The sequence below is a fragment of the Abramis brama genome, assembly GCF_963993115.1.
Source record: "Abramis brama genome assembly, chromosome: 20".
In the NCBI taxonomy this organism is placed as follows: domain Eukaryota; kingdom Metazoa; phylum Chordata; class Actinopteri; order Cypriniformes; family Leuciscidae; genus Abramis; species Abramis brama.
In genome coordinates, this window is record NC_139982.1 from 9,981,178 (window position 1) to 10,007,207 (window position 26,030).

Here is a 26,030-nt window from a genome sequence, read left to right on the forward strand (position 1 = left end):
TGGTTAGTAAATACATATACTAATGTTAACTAATGAACCTTATTGTAAAGTGTTACCCAGATTTATTATTTTTCTGTTGATTTATTTGACTATGGATCTATTCTACATCTTTTCATCTAGTTTTCCGCATGTTTGATGAACTCTGCCGTGAACTCGACGCAGAATGATCTGACGCATGGCTGGTTCCCCAGAACAAACTCTTCACATCAAGCGCGGCGTCTCGAAGCCTCAAACCTCAGGCAATCAACAGAAACACATCCAGCCCTCCGTGTAGCGGCGGAGGGAAGTTAAATGATTATCTTTTCTATAAGTCAGGTTTACAGAGGCATGAGGGGTCGCGGATGATGGACGCACATGGCAGGACATAAACTCCCTCCTCTAAATCACTCTAAATGGAAATGTTTAGCGTGGAGAGATGCAGATGAGCTCGATCCCAGAGCTCGAGTCTGAGCCTGCGAGTGAAGAGCGCCTGCGATGCTGCGGACTAAACACAAACGTCTGGGAAACGTGAAGAAGAGAAGTCAAATAGATATAAATGTCATTTGAAATTATGCTAATTATTATACATTTTTTAAACTTTTTTTTTTTCTTTTCAAGACATGGCCTTGATTATCAAGTAAAGTGTAAAATAATGTAGTTGCAATAACTACAGCTACTTTGGTATTAAGGTTCATTAGTTAACATTAATTAACTACCTTAGTTAACATGAACTAAGAATGAGCAACACTTCTACAGCATTTATTAATCTTAATAATAACTAATATTAATTTCAACATTTACTAATACGTTATTAAAATCAAAGGTTGTATTTGTTAGCATAAGATGCACTGTGAACATGAACTAACAATGAACAGCTGGATTTTTATTAACTAACAATAAAAAAGATTAATAAATACTGTTACAAATGTATTGCTCATGGTTAGTTCATGTTAGTTTATACATTAACTAATGTTAACTAATGAACCTTATTGTAAAGTGTTACCGCTACTTTATTCCAAATTTGTTAGCCTCTTTGTTAGCCTCTCCCAGAATGCATTTGTACAAATTATTTTGTCAACTCGGTGGACTCTATCTTGACGTGCGCTCCGCGAGGCCTTGCCGTACGACGGTGGTTTTGAATCCGCGCTGTGAGGGAATCACTCGGAGCGGTTCGGGAACGGACTCCCAGCAGAGGCAGTCTGATGCGATTACAGATATTAGCCTTAACGCTGCTGTATGGAAATGATTGAGATGTCAATATGCATGAGTTGAACTGTGATTTCCTATCGTTGACCTCGGATGCGAAGGACTAATATTGTGACAGAAGACAACTATATTATCTGTAATAACCTAATCACGACTGCCCGCACACAATGATTAGGGCACATATGGTGTCAATACACACTGATTCAATTAAGTGGAACCGCGGTGTGTGTGCATTCCTTTCAATGCATGCATGCATGTGTGTGTGTGTGAGTGTTTTTGTGAATGCGCGTGTGTGTGTGTGATTCTGTGGATGTGTGTGATTCTGTGCATGCTTGTGTGTGTTTCTGTGCATGTGTGTGTGTGTGTGTGTTTTTGTGCATTTGTGTGTTTGTTTCTGTGCGTGCGTGTTTTTGTGCATTTGTGTATGTGTTTCTGTGCGTGCGTGTGTGTGTGTTTTTGTGCATTTGTGTGTGTGTTTCTGTGCGTGCGTGTGTGTGTGTTTCTGTGCATGCATGTGTGTGTTTTTGTGCATTTGTGTGTGTTTCTGTGCGTGTGTGTGTGTGTTTCTGTGCGTGTGTGTGTGTTTCTGTGCATAATGCGTGCATTTTTGTGCATTTGTGTGTGTGTGTTTCTGTGCATGTGCATGTGTGTGTGTGTTTCTGTGCATGTGTGTGTGTTTCTGCGCGTGTGTGTGTGTGTGTGTGTATTTCTGTACATGTGTGCGTGTGTGTGTTTGTGTGTGTGTGTTTCTGTGCATGCGTGTGTGTGTGTGTTTCTGTGTGTGTGTGTGTGTGTGTGTGTTTCTGTGCATGTGTGTGTGTTTCTGTGCATGCGTGTGTGTGTGTGTGTGTGTTTCTGTGCGTGTGTGTGTGTGTGTGTGTGTTTCTGTGCGTGTGTGTGTTTCTGTGCGCGCGTGTGTGTGTGTGTGTGTGTGTGTTTCTGTGTGTGTGTTTCTGTGCATGTGTGTGTGTGTTTCTGTGCATGCGTGTGTGTGTGTGTGTGTGTGTGTGTGTTTCTGTGCATGCGTGTGTGTGTGTGTGTGTGTGTGTGTGTGTGTGTGTGTGTGTGTGTGGATGCATGGATCGGTGTGCCTGTGTTTTGGTGATCTGTTCTAGAAGCGTGTCGGTTATAGAGGTGTGAGAATATACACGCAGTGTGTAATGAAGTCCACTGGCTTCATCCACAGGCTGAAATGACATGTTTTCACTCATGGTAATGTGGCGTTTCATCAGAAGCTGCTAAACAGGATGCGTCTCAGTACATCATTAAATGTTTGATTGTGTCTGATAATACTGCTTTCTGATTCGCCTCAGGAAAACCAAGATAAAATGAGAGTTTGAAATATGGATGTGTAGATATCAGCTGCACATTTAATCTTATTTGCACTGACAAATTCATGTGATCAATTTGCACGTTTTGAATTTTTGTAACAATATAGTCGTTTTCTAAAGACCAAAAATCAAACAAAAAATATTATCTGGCTAAAAAGCCTGAAGTAAGATAATGTGTCTATATTATGTGTTTAATTTTATAATTATAAGTACTTTTTTTTTTTAAAACAGTGTGTATCTTCAGTTCTGAGTTGTAACGGTGATGTCATTAACTAGTTTTGCATTTTGACCTCATCAAACAGAAAAGCCATAAATTACAGCCACTCAAACGCAGTCTAGCCTCAGATGGGGGAAATCAGCAATGATTCATCAATATGAAGGAGCAGAAACACTGTTAATCATGAGTTTTCCACGGCCTGTTCCCTGAGCTCAGAGCCTGTCATGTGAGCGAGTCCGTGTGTTTAAGGGTCTGTGCCTCATCCATTTCACATTCAGATGATCATTGTGCTGATGAGCCACCACCTTCTCACCGAACGCCCTAAATGCAGACGTCCCACACACACTTCTTTTCACTTTCTTTCCAGCTGTGTGCCCACATCCTGTTTGCTGTGACAATGAGAGAGGAAGCTTGAGACACTTCTAATTATTATGGGGCTGATAATAGTGATGGCATGAGAGGACGAATGATTGGCCTAAAGAGACCCAGAGTAAAAGCAGATTTGAGAAACAGGCTGTTATTGGGTCAGCTATAGGCTACTGTAAGTGGAGGTTATGATGGAAATGTAAAATCATAATATGAAACACAAACTCATTTTTTTGGTGAACTCTACTGATAACTCTGGGCCTGACTGGTATCAAGGGTGAGAGGTAGAAAAGAAATAGAGGTTATTAATTGTTAATGGTCTGTAGAGTCATAGTCTTAACCCTCATAATTGATCAAACTTACAGATTTCAGTCTATTTTAAATGCACTTAAGAAAAACTTTAGAGGCGAATCTGTCAAAATCATGATTTCTTTTGTGGGATATAACAGTTATTGAAATGACAGTTTAAGCAAGTATAAACTCTCCCTAAATTAATGATTAACTAGGGCAGCGAAACTAAACTGATAGTGTGATAAGACGAGTTTAAACTGCAGGACGACAGGAGATTATTTCGCGGAGCGGGGGACACAAAGACATTTAAAACATTTAAAGTCTTCTTTAGCAATACAAATTTGGTGATATTAAAAAAAAAAATGTAAGTGCTATTAAAAAGACGATTTGGTTTTGTAAATGAGTATTTTTAATATATCGAATCTGTCTTCATTGAATTACTGAAAAGGCGATAGCGCGTGCAAAGAAGCTTATCGCCTTTATCAGGAAATGTTGCTGCATTCAATGTTATGTTGACTTCTTTCAAAGACAAATAATTGTATCTTTAAAATGTTGTTTTTTTTAATTGAATTACAATTTAAGGAATTGCGCTTTAATAAGATATATTCCTCTGGAAGCTCGAGCGAAAAGTCACGCGGCAACAAGTCAAATCGTGAACTTCCCTCAAAACTATAATCAGACATTAAAAATTAAAAATGTGTATTTTATTTCCAGATCAGCATGTGATTTAAATATATTCACACATTTTAGGCGTATACTCTAATAAATAACACGAGAACATTTGATTTTACATCTTTAACATTTATTGATGAACTATGACGATGCTCCAGTTTGTACAGTCCATATTTGTGAAATAATCGATATCAAATAATAAAACATATATGTTAGTCTAGGCTACACACGTATAAGCTGGTATTATTAAGGTTATGAAAGGTTTAATTTCCCACCTGATGCATGTAAAATGTTTTAAAGCAACGAGCTCCAAAAAAATGTCAATATTCTATAATGTAATAATTTGATTTATAGTTAGATGTTTTAAGTCGCGTGCCAAACATACTCTTCATTCTTCATTGATACAATATTCTTCTTTTTAATGAGAATAATTATAAACACTTTAGTCAATTTTACAGTTTGAAATCGCTCATTTATGTCCCATATTTTATGTCAAGCAATATGTGGAGTGACATATTTGTCAAATTTAACATCTTTTTTTCCACAGTCTTACTGAGAATCAGTTACAATTGTTTCAGTGGGTTTTAAGAAATAATGTCACTTCATCCGATAAAAAAAAGGATAATCATACAGAATCTTCGCTGAAGGTGGAGTACAAAAATGACAGGCAATGTTTCATGTAGGGGATGGAAAGATGCCACACACTTTTTTGTTCCGAGTCCCAAAAAAGTGGACAAGACCAGACAATGAGAAAATGAGTGTAATCAGTTCAGTTCGTTCAGGTGAAACAGCCAACATGACCAGCATGTGTGTGTGTCGCGTCTGATACACAAATAAATACATGATTAAAAAGACTTCTGCACAACAATACGGAATGTAGCTTCAATGCGAGTCTCGCGCAGTCTGTGCTCGTGCACTCATGGAACCAGCATGTGCCACTTGAACTTTACAAAAAATGTGAACTTAAAAGTTACGCAAGACGGGGCACGGGGCACGGGACAACATGGGAAATATAAAATAAAATAACGTTCACACATTACAGTTTCAACAGAAAAACAACACAAAAGAAAAATGGAAAATGTCCTATATTGTCCAAAAAAGTTATGCAGGCTAAACTCTAAAGCTTGATTTCTTCATGACTGGGCTATATTTACCATAACTAAATTTTGCACAAAAACAAAAGTTAGTGCCCCGCGCGCGCCCAATCCAACACAGCGAGAATCAAGCGCGTGCGAAACTTTTTGCACACCGCTGCTCTATTAAGTGCCGATAAACTCACATGAAAAACTCCGGGGACGACGGGTTGTTGTCGCTGCTCGACCCGTTTTCTCGGAAGCCGCTGCTGATGAGCTTCTCGTATTTCTCCTTGTACGCGTCCCTCTCGCGCATCAGTCTGGAGATCTCCTGCTTGAGGTGGTCCACCTGCTGGATCAGCTGGGTCTTCTCGCCCTCCAGCACGTGCCTCTGCTGCACCCGCTTGTAGCGACACGACTGGGCATAGCCTCTGTTTTTGAGGGTTCTCCTCTTCTGTTTGAGTCGGATGACCTCCTCTTTGCTGACCCCCCGGAGCTGCCGGTTGAGTTCGCGCACGGACATGCTCACCAGCTGCTCGTCCGAGAAGCGATCGTCCAGGTGCATGTGCGGGTGGCTGAGCGGGTTGCCGCTGGACGGCACGCCGGGCGTCGGGTGGTGCCCGGCCGGGTGGTGGTGGTGGTGGTGGTGGTGGTGCGGCGCGTTGTTCTGCGCTGCGGCGGCGGCGATGACCGCGGACACCACCGCGGCGGCCGATCCCATCTCCTCCCCGGCCATGGCGCCTCCCGGCCCGGCGCCGCTGCTGCTGAACTGCTGGCCTCTCGCATAGCCGTCGAAGCCCTGGAGCTGGTGACTGCTGTTGATCAGCGCCTCCACTGCGTCCTCCGGGCTGAAGCCCAAAGCCTCCGGGTTGAGCTGCTGTTGGTAGCCGGTCATCCAGTAGAAATCCTCCAGGTGCGCCTTCTGCTCGCTCCCCGAGCCCGGACTGGGCGCCGAGAAGCTTGGGGAAGGGGGAACCGAGCTGCAAGGCGTGCTCATCGGGGTGGAAGACAGGGATCCCCCGGCGATCAGGCGACTGCACTGGCTGATGCTGCGATCGGGCTCCACCGGCTCCTTTTTCACTTCAAACTTCATCAGATCGAAGTCATTAACATATTCCATGGCCAGGGGACTGGTGGGCAGGTCGGAGCTGCTCATTGCCAGTTCTGATGCCATCCTTTTGCTGTTGACAGTCCTCCAAAGGGGGTGAAGAGCAGCTGTCAGAGTGGTCGGGTTCGAGACAGCGTGAGCCAGCGTGATTTCTTTATTTAATTCTTCAAAAGCAAAGAAAAGGGTTCGCGAGCGCCGATTTATTTTTTAAACTGACGCGTTTCGCCTCTCGCGCACAGACGCAGGAGCGCGCGCGTCTCCAGTTCCTCTCTCTTTGTACGCGAGTGTCGACGCGTTTGAGTCGCGGACATTTAACACTGCATGGCTTTCTCTTTTCTTTTTTTCAATAGTTTTGTTGAAACGAAGACCGTAACATGTATGTGATTGGCAAATGGATGCTTGGCTGGGGGAGAAAAAAAAGTACTCCGGGCTTGTTCTAGAGTTTTTAAAGGATCACCGAGCACGAGAGTATAAAAGCAATGCTGAGTTTTATAGCCGTCCTGACGTCAGGTTTGAAATACGAAATTGACTCGGACTCGTAGCCAATAGGCTCGCTGAATCGAAGGGTCAATTTACATACTAGAGAAGAAACAAAAGTTTTCCGAACTGTCAGAACTGACAGAGAGATCAACGACGACTTTAACCCTTTATGGACAATGATTTTTTTTTTCTTTCTTTTGGTATTTAAAAGCAGGTAAACACATGCTTTCATTCATTGTATTTTTCGCATAGTGTTTAAAATCTAAGAGTATGACATGATGCATGATCAAAAACACCATGCGTTTCTTATCTGATATATATTAATATCTATCTTTAAAATATAATTTACACTTACTGACTTGCTGTAACTATATACACAAACTATGCTGTGTTTAAAGGACAATATTATTGGTTTGTGTGTGTGTGTATATATGAATGTGTGTGTATATATAGATATAGATATATAGATATAGATATTAATAATAAGACATATTGAAGAGGAAGAATTACACAACGAATATGTTAATGACAGATGTAACTACTAAACCAATTATAATGCCCACATGGTTTCCACAGAGTACGCTTCTTTATGTTGTTTTAATGTGAATATATTAATTTATTAGAATCTTTTTTTTTTTCCAACTGTCCCACAAAACGTGGTCGGAAGGTCTTCAGTTTCAAAACTCAACAGCGCCGCCTTTCGGCCGAGATGAGCAGCGTGTGTCCATTAGTGCAGTGCTTCATCTGTGTGTGTCACACACAGTTATCATGACATATCAATGCATCTCTCCATCACTTACAAACATTCACATTAAGTGCATAGGTATTTGCCATCAGTGCGATCAAACGATAATTTATAGAAAAGTAAAATAATAATAACAATAACATGTTTTCTTTTTTCAATGATCAACCTTATTTAGTAATAAAGCCGTTTTAGGGTTATTATAGCATGGGTGTGTTTTGGTACATTTTGGTTACTTCTTTCTTTTCTTTTATTATTATTTTTTCTTATGGTCACATTTAATCATATATAATGTAATAATATTTATAAGTACTGTGTAATACTAATGGACAACATGCAATTAATGTGTAATTATGTGTGCAGCTTGTAATTCTTTTATTATTATAGTAATTAATTATAATAGCATGCCATACAGTATATGTAACATTACCACGTTAAATGACAGTATTGCTTGTTATACGTATTTATGTTGGCGTTAAATAGGCTGCACACGCGTCTCTCTAAGTGCTCAAAAACGACTCTCATCGCTGGAGGGTTTCTGAACAAACACAGAGCAGCTTTAGCTCATGAGAGCAGACAATAACCACGGCTATTCTCACCGGAGATATTGAAATGTGCTCAACTCTCTGTGGAAAAGCCACACAAACTACAAAGCCGCCAGCGTAAAAATAAAAATAAATACAAGCCCAAAGTCCCAAAAGGAAATAAATATTCTCTTAGACTCAGTGACTGTTCTTGGGGACCCAAACCTAGAAAATAAACATATTATTTCATTAATTAGATCACCCAACAAAAGCCTTCGGAGGCCGTTCAAAAGCGCTGAATAAATATTGAATTTATGTCCCTTCTGACTGTGTAACTGCTCGACAATCAAGAGAAATAAAGACTCCCAGATATAAATAGATTTTTTTTATTTTTCTGATTCTTTAGGGTGATGCTAATGTAGTTCACATCGCCCTGATGTAACATTACTGTCTGACAATAAAGTTTTATACGTGATCATACAGTGCAGTGCAGTTGTTCTGTGTTAACACTGCAAATGGTGCGAGATTTGGGCTTGGGTTTGGAGTAGATGATGTGATGTGATCCCCATTGTGCCCTTGAGCGGGACACTCACCTCGGGTCACGCCGGCCCGGGACGCTTCCCTCAAATTACTGCACTTCAGACGAAACGCTCCTGCTAACGGGCGACTAACAGCTTACACTGGTGTTGTGCTTGTGCTGAGGCCTGAAACTCAACATACTGTTTAACAAAACAAATGAGATTGAGACTTTAAGTGCTGTCATGATTTATAATTCTACCGTGTGTGTGCATGTCAAAAGAGCTGCATTTACTAGGTTTTAGTTGTGTGTGTGTGTGTGTGTGTGTGTGTGTGTGTGTGTGTGTGTGTGTGTGTATATATATATATGTGTGTGTGTGTATATAGCCTATATATATATATATATATATATATATATTTATATATACACACACAGTATATATCAAGCATATGGACACTGTAAAAAGTGGTTATCAGCTATTGTTAACTTACAGAGCTTGTTTCTAAAAATGAATATGCAGTGAAATTAAATCAATGTCAGGTGTTACCATTTTAGGTTATCATTTCTTCAGTGAATGCTTGTAAAGATGGTATGGGGTTCAGTCGGTTAAACCTCTGTTCTGTATTATTGTGCAATCATTGTGTAATTAGGGACACAAGGACATTTTAATGAAATGGGACTTGATTTGTTAACATTTCAAGAGCATTTGGTTGCTTTCAGCGTCTCTGATGAGCAGCAGCGATTGCTCTGGGGGCGGGAGACCCTCTCTGATCAATGAGAGAGAGAGAGAGAGAGAGAGAGAGAGAGGTACTTCCTATAATCTTCTAAGATTCATCATATCCCATTTCCTGGCTCTTCATGTTCATATGAGCACATTACCAAGGTCTTTGTTAATGAGAGATTTTATGACCTTTTGGAATTCACCCCCCTCGAGAATATTGATGAATATTGTTTAAAAATAACTGGCTGTATGATTTACAGTTCATCCACATACATTTAATTATTGTAACCATTACTGAGTTCTCCCATTGTTTTGAGCAATGGCCTCGTCTGTGAGCGAGAGCTTGCTATCTGTTTTTCTGTGAGTCTGTCAACCTGGAAATCTTTACGTTTTCCTCTCGCATTTATTGAAGTGGTGATGTCCTTGCTCAGATTTGATGATTATATTCTGTCTGAACTGAAGATGAGAAAACATTCTAAAGCCTCAAACGCCTTTTAGAAGCTGATTCATATTTGAACAGCAATCAATATGTACTCCATTCAAAAACAGTCTGTATTGCAGCAGGATTTTGTCTGATCAATAAAAGTGACAATAATGTAAACATATATATATATATATATATTATTTTTTTTTTTTACTTTTCCTGAAGAAATGTATTATTCTTGGGTCCGTCTATCAATGCAAGTCTATAGGATGTTTTTGCCCATTCTACTTGGCGCTGCGGGCCATACTGGTTCCAATTGAGCAATTACCTATAATAACATAAATGTAGTTGCACTAGATTTATTTTATCTGATGTGGTAAAACAAATCAAGCTCATCTGACTGCATTTTTGACAATGTCAGTCATTGCTAAGCCAGTCGTCCACTACTGGCTAAACTTGTAGGACAGACTGCAACAAACGCCGCGTGATATATCCCGATCTTCAAGCAGAAGGAACTGGATGAAATATCCTAAATAGTGCTGGACAATGAATAATCGCATCCAATATATTAAATATTAAATATTTATATTTATATATAATATAAATTATGTATAAATATACAAGATATACATGCAAATATTTCTTAAATATATACATGCATATGTGTGTATTTATATATATAAAATAATGATACATAGTACACACACATATATTATGTAAACACAAACTTTTATTGTGGATGTGATTAATCACGATTAATCGTTGCCCAGCACTAATCCTAAATGATATCAATCCACAATCTGATTTGTGCTGCAGCCTGACTCAATATGACACCGTGTCCGTTCGTTGGAGGAGAACCGAGCGACTGATCCTGGTTTCTCAAAAGGGGTTTTCATCCATTTTGGTCACCTGATGGAGTTTGGTTTTCTTGCCACTGTCTCCTTTGGCTTGCTTAGTTGGGGACACTTAAAGGAGTCATAAACTGCATTGTTTTATAATGTTTCCTATGATGTACTAACATCCATTAGTATGTTTTTTACATCAAAATTTGTCAATTTAAAAATAAACGGTATTGTTGCTACCCTGATTTTGGCCCTCTGATTTGACGCTCTGTTTGAATGGTCTGTGTGAGACTTCAGTGTAAACGCCCACTGCTGTGATTGGCTGCTGTGAGACTTCAGTGTAAACGCCCACTGCTGTGATTGGCTGCTGTGAGACTTCAGTGTAAACGCCCACTGCTGTGATTGGCTGCTGTGAGACTTCAGTGTAAACACCCACTGCTGTGATTGGCTGCTGTGAGACTTAAGTGTAAACGGCCACTGCTGTGATTGGCTGCTGTGAGACTTCAGTGTAATTGCCCACTGCTGTGATTGGCTAACATCTTTGCATATGAAATAAGTATTTACATGTGGAACTCTCTCGAAAACATTTAGCTTGTTTTTACTATTACAGCTCTCAAGGTGAACTAATCGTGAAAAATGTTGACTGTAGCATTATATTTAGATTGTGGCATGAAAGGTTGCAGTGATGAGCATGTAGCCGATCACAGACATTTTGAGCGCATGCATGCAGTGATCTCATCTTTGCAACTCGATTTCTGCACTCTCACGAATGCTTCATCACAACTAACAGTTCAAACACAATGTAAATAAGAGATTCATTGATTATAACAGGAGTTTTGGCACGAGTCCAGAACTCAGTCACTGATAAACACTGTTTGATTGACAGTTCCAGCGATTGCAAAGGGAGCGTTCTTTGATCGCTTTCTATAATTTATAATTTAATCACAGTTTAATTAACAGATTATTTTCATCCTGTGAAGTTGACCATTTAGTCACTGGTTTGATTTACTGACACATAGACAAAGAACATCTGACTCTACATGAATCATTATATCAGAAATAACTTGTCACAGATCAGCCATTAGAATTAACATGTTTACTTACATGTTGTGGCATTACTGTCGAGTCCATATCATAAAAGTCTGTCTGCAAAGCCTGCGCAGAAATTGCGACTGATTTACCAAAGAATCCACAGTGAAATGTACCGAATTAAAAAAATGCTCAACTAAGACATTCACATTGTTGAAAATAAATCACCACATTCCTAGCATTAGGATACTTTGGAAGGTAATGGTATATAGTCCATTGATTCATTGATCGCTCATCTCTCCTCTTCATCGATCTCACTAACACACCAGTGGGCAGGGCCAAAGTTGCAATGATTAAGTAGGCGTTGATTTTCTTCTCCAGAGGCGGTATTTCATCTACTGTATCATAGATAGGCACATTCCATAACAAGTCGTTTACTGGGCTTTACATATCATCGTCTATCGTGATGGCTGACCGACATCACGATGGAGAGCCACCATCGTGATGCCACGCCCCCCACCCTGTCAGACCAGCCCAGTCTCACGGCAGTTCGTGAAATGGTCACGTAATTTAATCTATCGATTCATGTACACCAGTGGTTGGGAACCTATGGCTCGCAAGGTCTCTCACCCTTTACCAACAAACGATCGATAAAAAAAAATTAAGACACATCAACAGAGATGATCTCTCTGCAGAAAAAGCAGCCAATTACAATTCCCTTGTTGTACAGCCTACCGAAGTTAATGAAAAGTTTATGATAATAATAATATTCAAGTTGTACCGGCAAAAGTGCGTGTTCAGTGCTGTTCGCGAGTGTCACGAGTCACCACAGCAATCAACTAACCACTTATGTTTCTGTGGTAACCTACAGCTCCTGCACTGGGATTCAAGCAGAGGTGTAAAGTCCAGGTTCAGAAAGTAAAAGTCCTCCTCAGTATTTTGTTCCAATCACCTGGATTTGCTAATTAGCACAGTTTTTCAGCCAAGGAGATTGAACTAATTAGTGAAATCAGCTGTCTGAGGTCATGGGTGTAATAAACATATTGCAGGACTTTTACTTTCTGACCCCTGGACTTTACATCTCTGGGTTCAAGCTGGGAAAACCATTTTAGAACAGCAGCGAAAATGTAAAAGTAGGCTATATAAACTATAATATATCATTTTATTGAAACTGGTGACATTTCGAAACATTTCACCAGCTGGGCGCTGGTACTTTCACTTTTGCTGCAGAGACCCTTTATGTTCTAAATGTGTCGTATTTTTGACAATCCGCACATATTTCAGTTGACGATTCTGTTTAAAGTTATTAATAACAAAACATGAATGAATGAGAAAGAAAAGAGCAGGATGTGCTTTATATTGAAAAGAAATATTAAAAGCGCGATAAGTCGCGAAAGACAACTGAATTCTACTGACAGGATGATGTGCGCGCACTCCGAGCGCAAGGCGGACAAGCATAGTAGCTTTTGTCTTCGGTAGCACGCCTAAACGGCCAAAAAAAACCCACAGAAATATATCAAAATGTCAAGTCGAGTATTCCCATAAACACAGTAGATGTAAGTACTGTGTGCATTCTCTCTCTCTCTCTCTCTCTCTCTCTCTCTCTCTCTCTCTCTCTCTCTCTCTCTCTCTCTCTCTCTCTCTCTCTCTCTCTCTCTCTCTCTCTCTGCCCTGCACAATTAATTCCATATTGCAACTTGTTTATTGTTTTCTGAATATATGTTTGTTTTTAGTTGTCTATGGACCTAATAATTACTACTGTTGAAATTTTTTTTGTTAGTTTTTTGGACTAACAAGGACATTTTCAGTTCCAAAACTAATCTGCTACTAATACAGAAACCTCCCTGTGGTGCAGCCTGGGAAACACTGACTGGTACAATCTAATATTCCTATCTGATATTACTACCAATCTAACAGATGACGATGCCAAAGCACAACAGATACTCGCCCCCCTCGGGGCCTGCACTGTCAATCGCCCCAATTAATATTGAAGGTTTCTCCAGACACAAGGCAGACATACTAGTAACAGCGATCAGACGCTTTGACATAGTGTGCATGCAGGATACCCACATCCCTGGAATGAAGCTGGTGGCCCAGATCCGACACAGACATACTGGGTGAGCTGTATTCAGCAGACCAAACCTTGCGATCGAAGAGGTCTACACCCACATCACCGAAGGGCAAATGGAAACCATCACAGTTGCCCTCCCGAACGTCTCTGTCACATCAGTGTATAAACCTTCCAAAGTCCATTCGTCGACTCTGAACTGCCAGACAGATGCAAGAGGAAATACCACATCAGTATCGGGGACTTCAATGCCCATAGCACACTGTGGGGTTATGAAGTGAACAATCAAGATGGAGATGAAGTCGAAACCTGGCTTGAGTCGAAACACCTGACCCTGATCCACGACGCTAAACTGGCAAAATCTTTTCATAGCACCAGATGGAAACGAGGATATAACCCAGATCTTGTTTGTGTGAGCAGTGAACTAACATTGAGAGTTGTAAAAGAGGTCCTGGACCCCAATCCCCCATACGCAACACCGGTCAATCACCATAACCATCCGATCCGTTCTCCAAGCAACAACCGTCCCCTTCTGCAGAACGTTCAATCTGAGGAAGGCAGACTGGCTGCCGTTCCAACAGGAGATTGAAAACTCCATCTCCAGCATTCCATCACACCCCAACAACTACAACATGTTTATAGACCTGTTGAAAAGGTCAGCCAGGCGACATATACCAAGAGGATGCCAGACCGAGTACATCTCCGGGCTGTCGGAAACATCTAGTGACCTATTGAAAGCCTACCATGGGTCATACCATGAGGACCCCTTTTCCCCCACCACCATGGAACTCGGAGAGATCCTGCTGAACAAAGTCGGGGAAGATCGAGGGCAAGCCTGGAAGGAGCTGTTAAAAAACACCAATATGACCAACAACAGTAGGAAGGCATGGGCCACAATCCGCCGCCGGTGAAGACCATACCACACCGCCCACACTCACAACAGTCACAGCAAACTCAGTTGCAGCACAGCTGGTGGAAACAGTCGCAGCCAAAACCGGCGCAGATCCACAGGAGAATACTGCCGGACAGTGGTACCGGACCGTCCACATCCAGCCAGAGCACTCACCAAGCCTTTCGATCCACAAGAACTTGAAGCTGAAATGAGCATGCTGAAGCCTGGGAAAGCAGCAGGAATCGATGATGTACTGGCGGAAATGATACAGCACCTGGGACATTTCAAGCAAAGACCTGGCTCCTAGAAATGCTGAACGCATGCATGGCAGAGAAAATAATCCCACCGGTATGGAGGAAGGCCAAGACTGTCGCAATTTTCAAACCTGGAAAGGATCCATCATCCCCAAAGAGCTACAGATCAATTTCCCTCCTCTGCATCACCTGCAAGGTCTACGAGTGGCTATTACTCCAACGCCTTATGCCACTTATAGACTCTAAGCTTACTAAAGATCACTTACTAAGTTTCTGTCCTGGCCGCTCCTGCACTGGGCAGCTATTGAACCTCACCCAACACATTGAGGTTTTGAGTGCAAACTCATAACCGAAGCAGCTTTCATAGACCACACTGCTGCCTATGATACTGTCCAGCACCGCACCATGATTAGGAAACTTTTTGACATGACTGGTGACCTCGACCTGTGCCAAATCATCAAAAGCCTCCTCAACAGCAGGCGCTTCTTTGTCCAACTAAATGACAAGAAGAGCAAATGGAAAGCCCTAAAGAACGGCCTACCACAAGGCAGCGTACTGGCCCCCCTCCTCTTCAACATCTATACTAATGACCAACTTCTTCACTCACAATGCTGCCGCTTTATCTATGCGGGCGATCTCTGCATCACCACCCAACAGGAGAACTTCCAGAAGATTGAGTCTGTCCTGGAAAGTGCCCTCCAAAAGATGACAACCTTCTACAATAACAACCACCTGAGAGTCACACTCTTTTAAAACTCACCTTCAGAACACCAAAGCCAAGATCAACACTCGCAATAACATCCTGCGCAAACTGGTAAACTCAAAATGAGGCGCCGATCCACCAACCATCTGTACAACTGCCCTAGCCCTGTGCTTCCCCACAGCCAAATATGCGTGCTCAAGCTGGAGCCACTTCCACAATAGCGGAACATCTGAAATTGCAACGGACTCGAAGAAGAAGAGTTTGAGTATGATGACCTCTTATATGTCAAAAGCTCAAGGAAAATTTTTATTTTTCAGTTCATTACCCCTTTAATATTCAGCAATATTATTGACTTGACTGACACTGTCGGATGAAGACAAAACTTGAACTGAATTGAGCTGGATGATGACATCACTGTTTCCTGCATACACAGTTATTGAACTGAACTGAATAAACATTGAACTTGAGCAGAATAATGACACTTGTCTTCTGTAAAGCTACTTTACAGCAGAATTTGACTCGTATTTGATGAAGTTTGCATCACTGATTGTTATTTTCCTATTTATTTATCTATTTCTGTATATCTGCTTGACTTGACAATGGAAGTGAGTGGGGCAAAATTTCAGAGGATTTAAAAGCAGAAATATTTTATAAAAGCACTTACATTAATTATTCATTGTTTAAATCATCAATTTTACAATAGTTTAGGGTTTATGATGTTCTATTGTAATGGAAACTTTAACAATTTAGAATTTTTTTCACACTAAAATCATGTTAAATAGTTCCAAAAATGAAAAATGTAGACTTCAATTACTCACCCTTGTGTACGTTCACTCTAATAAATATAAGTAACTTTACAACTACATGTCAACTAGCAGTCATTAGAGTATTAGTAGACTGTCTGTTTAATATCTGATAAGACTTTATTTTGATGCTACTTAGCAGAATCTCTAATGACTATAAGTAACTTTGCAATTACGTCAACTTATTATTAACCCAAACTCTAACAGTCTGCTGATACTCTGAATTAGTTGACATGTAGTTGGAAATTAATGAGAGTTAGTTGGTACAGTATGCCATTGCAAAGGTACTAATAGTTAGTAGAATGTCTAAAATGGTTGATTAAAATAAAGTGTAAGTGATAGTTTTAATATTCTCTCCTCATTTTTGCCCATCCATTGGAAATCCAAGACAGCTAAATTTGCACGCTTCAAAAATTACAGAAAGAAATCACATACTGTATAAATATTGATCAGTGCACATACATAAGGCACATTAAATATGTGCAAGAACTGATGAAGTTTCTTCTTTTGTTCTTTTTTGTCAAAACCAAAAATACCTTCACTTGGGTTCCAAAAATGAACAAAAGTCGTATGGTTTTGGAACACCATGAGGGTGAGAAAACGAAGAAAGAATTTCATTTTTGAGTGAACTAACCCAACACAATCTCATGGCAGTTTTTAACTGTTTTACGATTTGCAGAATTGGTGGCTTATTTATATGAATTCATACGATCTGGTTCCTCTCCACTGAGGTTTATGGGTGGACCTTCATGCTTACTTTAGTCTAAAAATCTTACATTTTTATACCAATCAAATCGTATGAATTCATACAAAATCGCCGCCTCGTTAGATTATTACGAGGCGTGGTACCCCTGTGGTGAAAATCAAGCTTTTAATGTTGTTTATGTGTCTATGTGGTGTTTTTAATCTGCTTTAAGACAAACCATGTGTAAATTCATAAGTCGACACCATTGCTGAGTATTTTCTCCTTAAAACTGCAGTGAACCAAAGACAGTCTCAAAAACACGCTTTGAAATCGCTGGTGTTTCTGACATCACAAACTACCTTGTAACCAATCAGATCAACGTGTGATCGTCAACCAGTGGATCTCTGAGCTGAGGGAGTGAGTGGGGCTCATTTGCATATTCATAGAACCGCATATACTAAATGAGGCAAGGGTGTAGAGTTACTGTACATTCAAGCTATTTTAAGGCATGACAGATTTTTTTCAAGGATAAAACGTTTAAATATGTAATTTTAGTGATCATAAATGAGTTTTAAGGGATACAATTATTGACTACAGTGGGATTTTAAGTTTTCTAATGAGATCGGGATTCACTAACCCTTTGACGCACATATGACGCATATATTTTAATGCACATAGAATATTCCTTTAAAGTCATCACAGGTTGGTTTGAGAGAAGATGAAGTCTGTTTTAGTCTCGTCATGATAGGTGTGCTAGACATAAACATCCTCCATTGAACTTTAATAAAGCAATTCAATGAAAAGTAATCCACCATTATCAGGATTATGGCGACATTCATTCATTATACAATCCCAGTGGGCGACTAGCTTAATATTCACTCACAATCCCTGTTTAACAAAGTCTATTAAATCCCAAGCTTAGCACAAATGAACGCCATGATTTCAATGAACTCATTTGAAGAACATTTAATTACCAGTTATGGAAAAATGAAATGTTTCTCCATAGGGTTTTTTCCCCCCTTAACTAAGTGTTGTATCTTTTTGTAATAGAATGAAGGGGACATAAAAGCTATTACCAGGTTGGCGTTCACCGTGGCGTCTCTCTCTGTGCGATGTTTTATGAAGGGAATAAAAAAATGCAGATTAACATAGTGAGCTTCAACTCATGGAAACAAAGTGCAGTAATTGAGCAGCAGTGTCTTGCTTTTTAGAGTTAATATTCTCCTTTCACCATCTGGACTTTAATGTGCTCTCATTTCATCTGCAGACATGTTTATCATCACACATCCACCTCTCCCTTTCTCCATGAACACTTTATTACACAGACTGGAGGAGGCCTGAATGACTTACAGTATTAGATTGTGTGTGTAAACCGATCGCTGCCTTTGTTTACCTGGTGTAAGATCCACTCTTCCAGTAGTCTTCCAGTTTGCTTGACTAAAATTAGGATTACAATAATAATACATAAATAAAGGATAAAGCATACTAAAATTTAAAACTTAATACTTAAATGACAGTTTTTTCAATGTCCACTTTTCGAAGTGAGTAGGTTCAAAATAATGGATGAAAAAGGTTAAAGTCAAGATTATCTATATTAATTTAAAATGAATACAATCTAAAAAGATTGTTTAAATTAAATTTTCTTTCAAAGAAGAAAATATTTCATTTTATTAATGTCTGCAAAAACAAACAAGCAAAAAAGGTTCATCCCAAAACCATGTGACCAGCACCTGATGTCATTTTCTTCTGTGGCAGATATTTTGAACACACTATGGTAAATATCCTCTTTATAATTCAATTAGTTTTTCTCGATTGCTTAAACACATTTCTTGAAACTATGCCTCGTATTCTCAAAGCAGTAAACACAAATCCATAACGTCTCACCCAATTCCCCAAACATCCTATTTTCAGGTCAAAATGAAGCTCTACACTCAAATCCATTCACTCTTGCTGAAAAACCAAACTTTGCCCTCAGACATCACACACAAGCCCTCACAAACACACTACACACTACAACATAGTCTTACACACTGGTGCAATACATTCAAAACAACATTTTCAAAACTGGTAAGTTATGTTGCTTGTGGTTCCAACTTTATCTGTATGTGAGGCAATTTGATGTATTTCTTTTTATTCCAGTAGTGTAGGGCAACAGCTACAGTACATGTATGTGTAGTGACAGCACAGTGTACAGCACTCAACAGTTACAGTAGAGAGCAGTCTGAAGCACATCTACTGTACCTGTTGTTCTCCATGAAGGTTCTTATGATCGAGGCGACGGTGAAGCGACTCGAGTGTGGCTGTACTCTTGCCCAGCCATAGTCAAACCATGGACAAAGACATGGGCAACTAGAGTGGCACTGCTTGTCTCTTTGGTCTTGCCCTTCACCTTCCTCAGCCTCTTCCTTCACCTCTTCCTCCACTCCCTACTGCTCTTCCTTCTCATCCTCCTCCAGTCCAGTGTCCTCGACCTCTTCCTCCAGTCCCTACTGCTCCTCTTCCTCCTCCTCCTCCTCCTCCTCTTCCTCCTCCTCCTCCTCCAGGCCAGTGTCCTCGACCTCTTCCTCCAGTCCCTACTGCTCCTCTTCCTCCTCCTCCTCCTCCAGTCCAGTGTCCTTGACCTCTTCCTCCAGTCCCTACTGCTCCTCCTCCTCCAGGCCAGTGTCCTTCACCTCTTCCTCTAGTCCCTACTGCTCCTCTTCCTCCTCCTCCTCTTCCTCTTCCTCCTCCTCCTCCTCCTCCTCCTCCTCCTCCTCCTCCTCCTCCTCCAGGCCAGTGTCCTCGACCTCTAGCTCCAGTCCCTACTGCTCCTCTTCCTCCTCCTCCTCTTCCTCCTCCTCCTCCTCCTCCTCCTCCAGGCCAGTGTCCTTGACCTCTTCCTCCAGTCCCTACTGCTCCTCTTCCTCCTCCTCCTCCTCCTCCAATCCAGTGTCCTTGACCTCTTCCTCCAGTCCCTACTGCTCATCCTCTTCCTCCTCTTCCTCTTCCACTTCTTCCTCTTCCTCCTCCTCTTCCTCTTCCACTTCTTCCTCTTCCTCCTCCTCTTCCTCCTCCTCCTCCTCCTCTTCCTCCAGTCCCATCTACTCTTCCTCCTCCTCCTCCTCCTCCCTCTCCTCCTCTTCCACTCAAGTGTCCTCAACCTCTTCCTTCATGTCTTTCTGGATCCATTGTTCCAAAACCCAGTGAACTGACTCTGGCCCTTTTACCTATCTATTGAAGGCTCTGATTGGTGTGTGATCAATTTTGACTCTTAGTGATTCCACTTCCACTCTTTCCAATTGTGTGCTAACTGAGCTGAAGCTGTGCTAACTTGAGTGAACAATATTGAATGCTAGTGCTTTCTAAATGACAACATGGTGTAGGCAATGAGAAGAAATGAAGGGATTTGTGTGTAGAGTTTTGCAGTGACAGTTCAACAAATCTGACTCATGTGTCAAAACAGGGGAATAGTGTTTATAGTTTAGGGAAATGGGTGTGCTTTTTGATAAATGGCGTTATGGTTTTGAAATTTTAGTTCAGAAGCCTGGTTATAGTGTTTAAGTATCACACAGTGAGCTTAGCAACATGCTAATGGCAAACACTCTTATAATGAAGTGTTATGTATCTTTATGCTCATTAGAGTGAGTGTCACACAGTCGTGAGGTTCCTTTTTAGTTAGCCTATATTCTGGTCTCTAAATATGGGTTGGTTTCATTCAGTGTAAGTCTGAGATTTATACACCTGTTTTATCATATCAAAAATTGTAGGCTTGATCACTAAGAAAAGTAATAGCACACCTTTCTTTAGCAAACCGCATGTTTAAGTCATCGTTCATGTGCAGTATGAGTTACGTGTTGAAGTTAAATACAAAGGGTGAGGGTTTTGCTGGGAAACCCACAGTCTAATATTTCTTATTACTCACAGTGTTGTTATTTAGTTTACTCATTGTGTTACCATGACCCACTCGTATAAAACTCCTTAGTGCTAGCGTGGGAAAGAAAGCATGCAGATGATTCATTTGGTGGAGATGGGAAGCAATGTGCCCCGCTCTGTTATTTATGTGCCACGCATCGCCACAGAGATGCTCATTAATAAGCATCTCCCACCTGAGCTATTAGAGAGCAGGAGAGAGGCGAGATCTTACGCTCTGACCCCGTCACCGCTGTACTGCTACGGCTACAGGACACCTCACACACTGCATCATCCCCCGGCACACATAAATCCACTCTCTCCTGCTAATGAGTCTGAACCGAGAGCACTGACAGCACCAGGCATGGCTAGAGCTGGACTGAGACGCCGAGAAGGACACAGAGTTGATCTGTTGCAGCATTTCTGATGCTAAGGTGTGTTTAAAGTGAACTTGAACCTTTAGAAATTATCTGAAGAACCTATGATGAAACACCAAGAACCTTTTTTGTCCATCAAACAACCATAGAACATCTCAAGAACCATATAAAGACAACAATGGTTCTTGATAAGAAGAGGTGGAACCAAGATATTTGTATTTCTCTTAAAGGCAGGGTGGGCGATTGGTGAGTTTTTGTTATGCTGGTTGAAAGTCTCTTCGCACCCTGATAGCAATCACTAAGGCTTTGTCCACACTAATACGTTTTTGTTTGAAAACGCATCTTTTTCTCTCCGTTTTGGCCTTCCGTTACACTGAGACCGAGATTTTACCTATTTTGTTCTGTCATCTCCGTGAGCTTTTATGAGGGTTTACGCATGCGCTGTAAGGTGAATTTTGCATTTTCCTACGTTTCAGTGTGGATGAGAAACTTTTGGAAAATGCTTGAAAATGCTAATGTGGACGAAGAACGTTTTGAAACAAAAACTCCGCTTTCAAATCTATCCGGATTAATGTAGACGTAGCCTCAGTTAAGTGGTTTAAATCATCTGGAAGGCGTAGGGCCACAAAATGTTCTTCCCTCCGAATGCAATGATACAATGTCCTACCTGCCTGTCAATGTATGTATTTCCATACCTCGGCGCACCTGCTCCTGCAGACATCACACGTCATCAGTGTGTTTCATGCTATGAGTTAGACAGACGTCAGTCACTGAGCACCACAAACGAAACAGCAGCCGCCTTTTACAGTTCCTCCTGAATCAAAACAACAAGCTTACCCTGCGTTCACGCCATAACTGTAATCTGGAAGAGATGGAAACCCGAATTTCCATCTCGAATTCGATGCATGAATTCGAATTCATGCATTTTGATGTCAACACTATCAATGCCGAAATGAATCTGCAGCTGTCAGGTGGTACAGGTCAGTGCTCTTTAAGTAGTTTATGTTCATTATTATTTTAATGTTATGTGTTTCGAAACATGAAGTAATTTAACTTTTGTTTGCTTCCTGCTGTGTGCATTCATGTGTTTTGAAGGAGGCTTGGGATCTCATGCTGTCAAAGCTAGCTCGCTATTGCTAGCCTGTCCAAAAATTGCCTTCCCTACCTTTAAAAGAAATTTAAGACAAATGTATAGTCACTCAAGAAAAATATAAGACCAAAAAAATGGTTATTCAAAACTGTCATTGGTTCTCAAGATCCATTGACAGTTGACCAGAGTACAGGTCACATTATTGAATGATTTATTACCTACCAAAAAAGACTAGAAAAAAACCCCCAAAGGTGCCAGACAAACCAACATTTTAAAAGATGGCAGATGTCCAAGTTTGTCTCACAAAGCCTGTGTTTGACTCACGCGCGGCTCATGTGCGGGTTAGCTGACCTAAACACAATAGCGCATTATGAGGCAGTGCTGCAGGAAAGAACCAGAAAGGCCTGTCCCATTCAGGGTTTAGGTGAGTTCCAGGCACACACACACACTCACCACTCACTTTATTCACACACACACACACACACACACACACACACACACACACACACACACACACACACACACACACACACACACACACACACACACACACATTCACTCACTTACACACACACACACACACACTCACACTCACTCAAACACACACACACACACACAATATCACTGAAACAGACTTACAAATTGACTTCTACTTTTTCATGTAATGCTTTGCTTATATCCTTTGAACATCCTAACATATCAGGAAGAAAAGTATAGATTTTTTCATGCATCATATGTTTATTAGAATTGTCAGGTAGTAGTTTAAAGTATATTATAACACTCCTCTGCCAAGAGATGTGCAACAGCTGTATTCAATGATTTTATTTAAAGTTTCTAACTCTCTGCGAGATAGGTATTTTGAATGTCAAAAGCCATGTCTAAAATCCGAAGTATTCTTAAGTATAACATTTTACTACTCTCTTCATGACATGAAATAAGTGTTACAAACTTGAACGTTTTGAGAGTAATTCAATACGTTTTATTGGCAACGGCAAAATCTTTATTACAATTTTGTTTTCTTTCCCTAAAACCTAATGCACCACATTTATAAATATACTCAAGTTTAAATAGTGCAAGCACAAATGGCAAATGTGTGTCCTTTGAGTTTAGTTCATCCATATGTCTAGTCCCCATGTCATTCGTCTCTATAGTTGCTGATTTATTTTCCATGGTTGCTGATTCTGTTTACCTGTTTCTAGTTTAATTCCTCATTTTGTCCTGTGTATAACTCTTTTGTTTAGTACTTGGTCTATTATTGTCAATGTTAAGATTGGTTTGCTTTTTTTTCCCCGTTTCCCTGCATTCCAGAGTTTTTTTGTGAAGACTGCTGGATTTAGATCCTCACCTTAAATCACTGCTTTGACTGCAACAACCCGTGACAATAACTGACCAGATGATGGATCTATAGCAGCAGCCACCGTCCACCCGGAGGACCAGCTACTCTCCCTCCACCAGAATAGTTGTGTGTTGGAGTATAATGTGGCTGCTGTGGACCCCCAGCCAGCGCAGCAAACCGACATGGACCCTGAGTTGCCACCCGCTTCATTGTCCGTTCCGAAATTATCCAGTGCTGATCCCTCATCCTTCTGACTCCACCTTGGTCTGTAATCCCCCTGAGTCCTCCATTCCTTTGGCTCCACCGTTGTCCTCACTCCCATCGGCTCCACCTCGGTATTCCAAGCCCCCAGCTATCCTCCCCCATATATATATTTTTATTTTTATTTTTTATATAATAAGTTTATATAATGTAAGTCAAGTCAAGTCACCTTCATTTATATAGCGCTTTTAACAATATAGAGCAGCTTTCAAAGCAGCTTTACAGTAATAATAGTTAGTTTCTATCGATTCACTTCCATTGCAAAGATCATTAGTTATTAACTTTGGGGCCGCTAACACAACCCCGTTCTAACAGGAAACCCTTAACGCACTCCGGCCCGCTCATTCGCAGAATTAGTTATCGCTTCCGAGTAGCCATGTGACCCGGAACTATTTTGACAACGTTTTATCTGTACAGAGGAAAAGGGAAGGGGGCCTTCACAGGGGAGAGGCTAGTTGACACTTCAGGACTGCGTTGTCATCGTGTCCAGGCGCAGGTCCTTCATCAGATCTGGATATGGCCTGGATCTGGCGGACTGCAGTAAACCTCGGGATAAACAGAGAGACTAATATTAGCGTAGATGCCGGTCATTGCAAAAAAAAAAAAAACCTTTAGGGTGAATTAACACCCATCTTGAAAGGATGGACATACAGATAGATGGATGGATAGACAGAACAGCTTTAAACAGAATAAGTTTAAAATAGAGAGAGAGTTTTTGCATTCTCAAATGTGGGAAAAGGGAAATGTCTGGGCAAAGCCCTGCTGAAGCCATGAGGCTGTGAAAGTAACAAGTTTGTGTAATAAATAGTGGGCTAGAATAGCATTTGGCAGCTGCTGGCATTACATTAATGTTCCTGAAACGTTACGAGTGATTTTTCGCTCAGACTAGCCGTAAGAGACCCTGTTTGGCCCACTGCCATCGAGGGCATTTTAAAATGAGACTGAGTCCACAGGGAAAGGGATTTTATCCACTGTGTGTGTGCACGTTTATAAACATGGAGGTGGATTCACTGAGATGAAAAAGTGGTGCAAAAAGAGAATTCCCACAGATGTTGATTGACATGTAAAGCAGCAACAGTATGTTCTAGTTTCAACAAGCCAAACTACACACACAGTCACACCTACACTAAATCAAACACACACACACACACACACCTGCAGATGGTTTGGACAGATACACTGATGTCTGAACATGAATGACTGATGTTTGGGTCCCGTCCAACCTCTGTGTGTGTGTGTGAACCACAGAATCCCTGAAGGCAAAGCCTGTGGAGCTCTTGGGTTACGGCACTTCTGCATCTGCTCTCTGGATACCTTCTTTTTTTTTTTTTTGCAGGGGAAATATATGTGTTGTGGCAGCCACTTTAGTCCTTTAGCTCCTCTTTCACCACCACTTCTGATTGGCCGGAGGAGTTTGGACCATGTCCAGATTGGATACTGACATATGACTCTGAGAGTTGGCAAAGATCCCCAAAAGTAGCAGAAATGTTGTCCCAGCTGGAGATAGATAAGACTGATAGAAAAAGAGATGTGAGGGTGTGTCTTTGGGGTCACAAATAGTCTTTAGTGAAGCGTATAAGTTTGTAATTGTTAAAAAAATCCCAGCTTAATATGCCCCACTTTCACTTCATTGATAGCAAGAAAACAAACAAACAAATAAAACCTCTTAAATTAACCTCTTAAAACTTTTTTTTAAGAGTTTCAGGACACCATTAGGTCACTTGATGGAGTTTTTCGGTTCCTTGCCACTGTTGCCTTTGGCTTGCTCAGTTGGGGATTTTTTGGGGATATTTAATTTAATTTTATCAATCAATAAATTCCACTAGAAACAAACCTTGTTGTATTATTTTAATTTAATACTGTGAAGCTGCTTTGATACAATCTGTATTGTGAAAAGCGCTATACAAATATACTTGACTTGACTTAAAACTGATAATTAATAACTATTTCACAATTTGGCCAATAGGTATAAATTTGATACTCATTCATACATTTTTGTACAACCTGGTCACGCCCGACTGAGAGTTAGTTTTAAGGGTTTAGCTTCATGTTTACTCTATCACGAATCATATATTTTCCTACAATTACACCATAATAGTTTGTTCGAAATGCATACTTCTAACATACTTCAATTTTTACATAAGATTGGGT

The 26,030-nt window shown here is 40.7% G+C and overlaps 1 protein-coding gene across 1 annotated transcript in view; it reads right to left on the reverse strand.

Annotated features, from left to right (window-relative positions):
* The window catches only part of mafb (MAF bZIP transcription factor b), a 97,026-nt gene extending 89,465 nt beyond the window's left edge, over positions 1-7,561 (reverse strand). The window contains exon 1 of the mRNA XM_084094656.1: positions 5,342-7,561. Coding sequence (XP_083950782.1) covers positions 5,342-6,309 — 968 coding nt within the window. The 5' untranslated portion in view covers positions 6,310-7,561. The remainder of the gene's footprint in view (positions 1-5,341) is intronic.
* Positions 7,562-26,030: the final 18,469 nt, after the last annotated feature.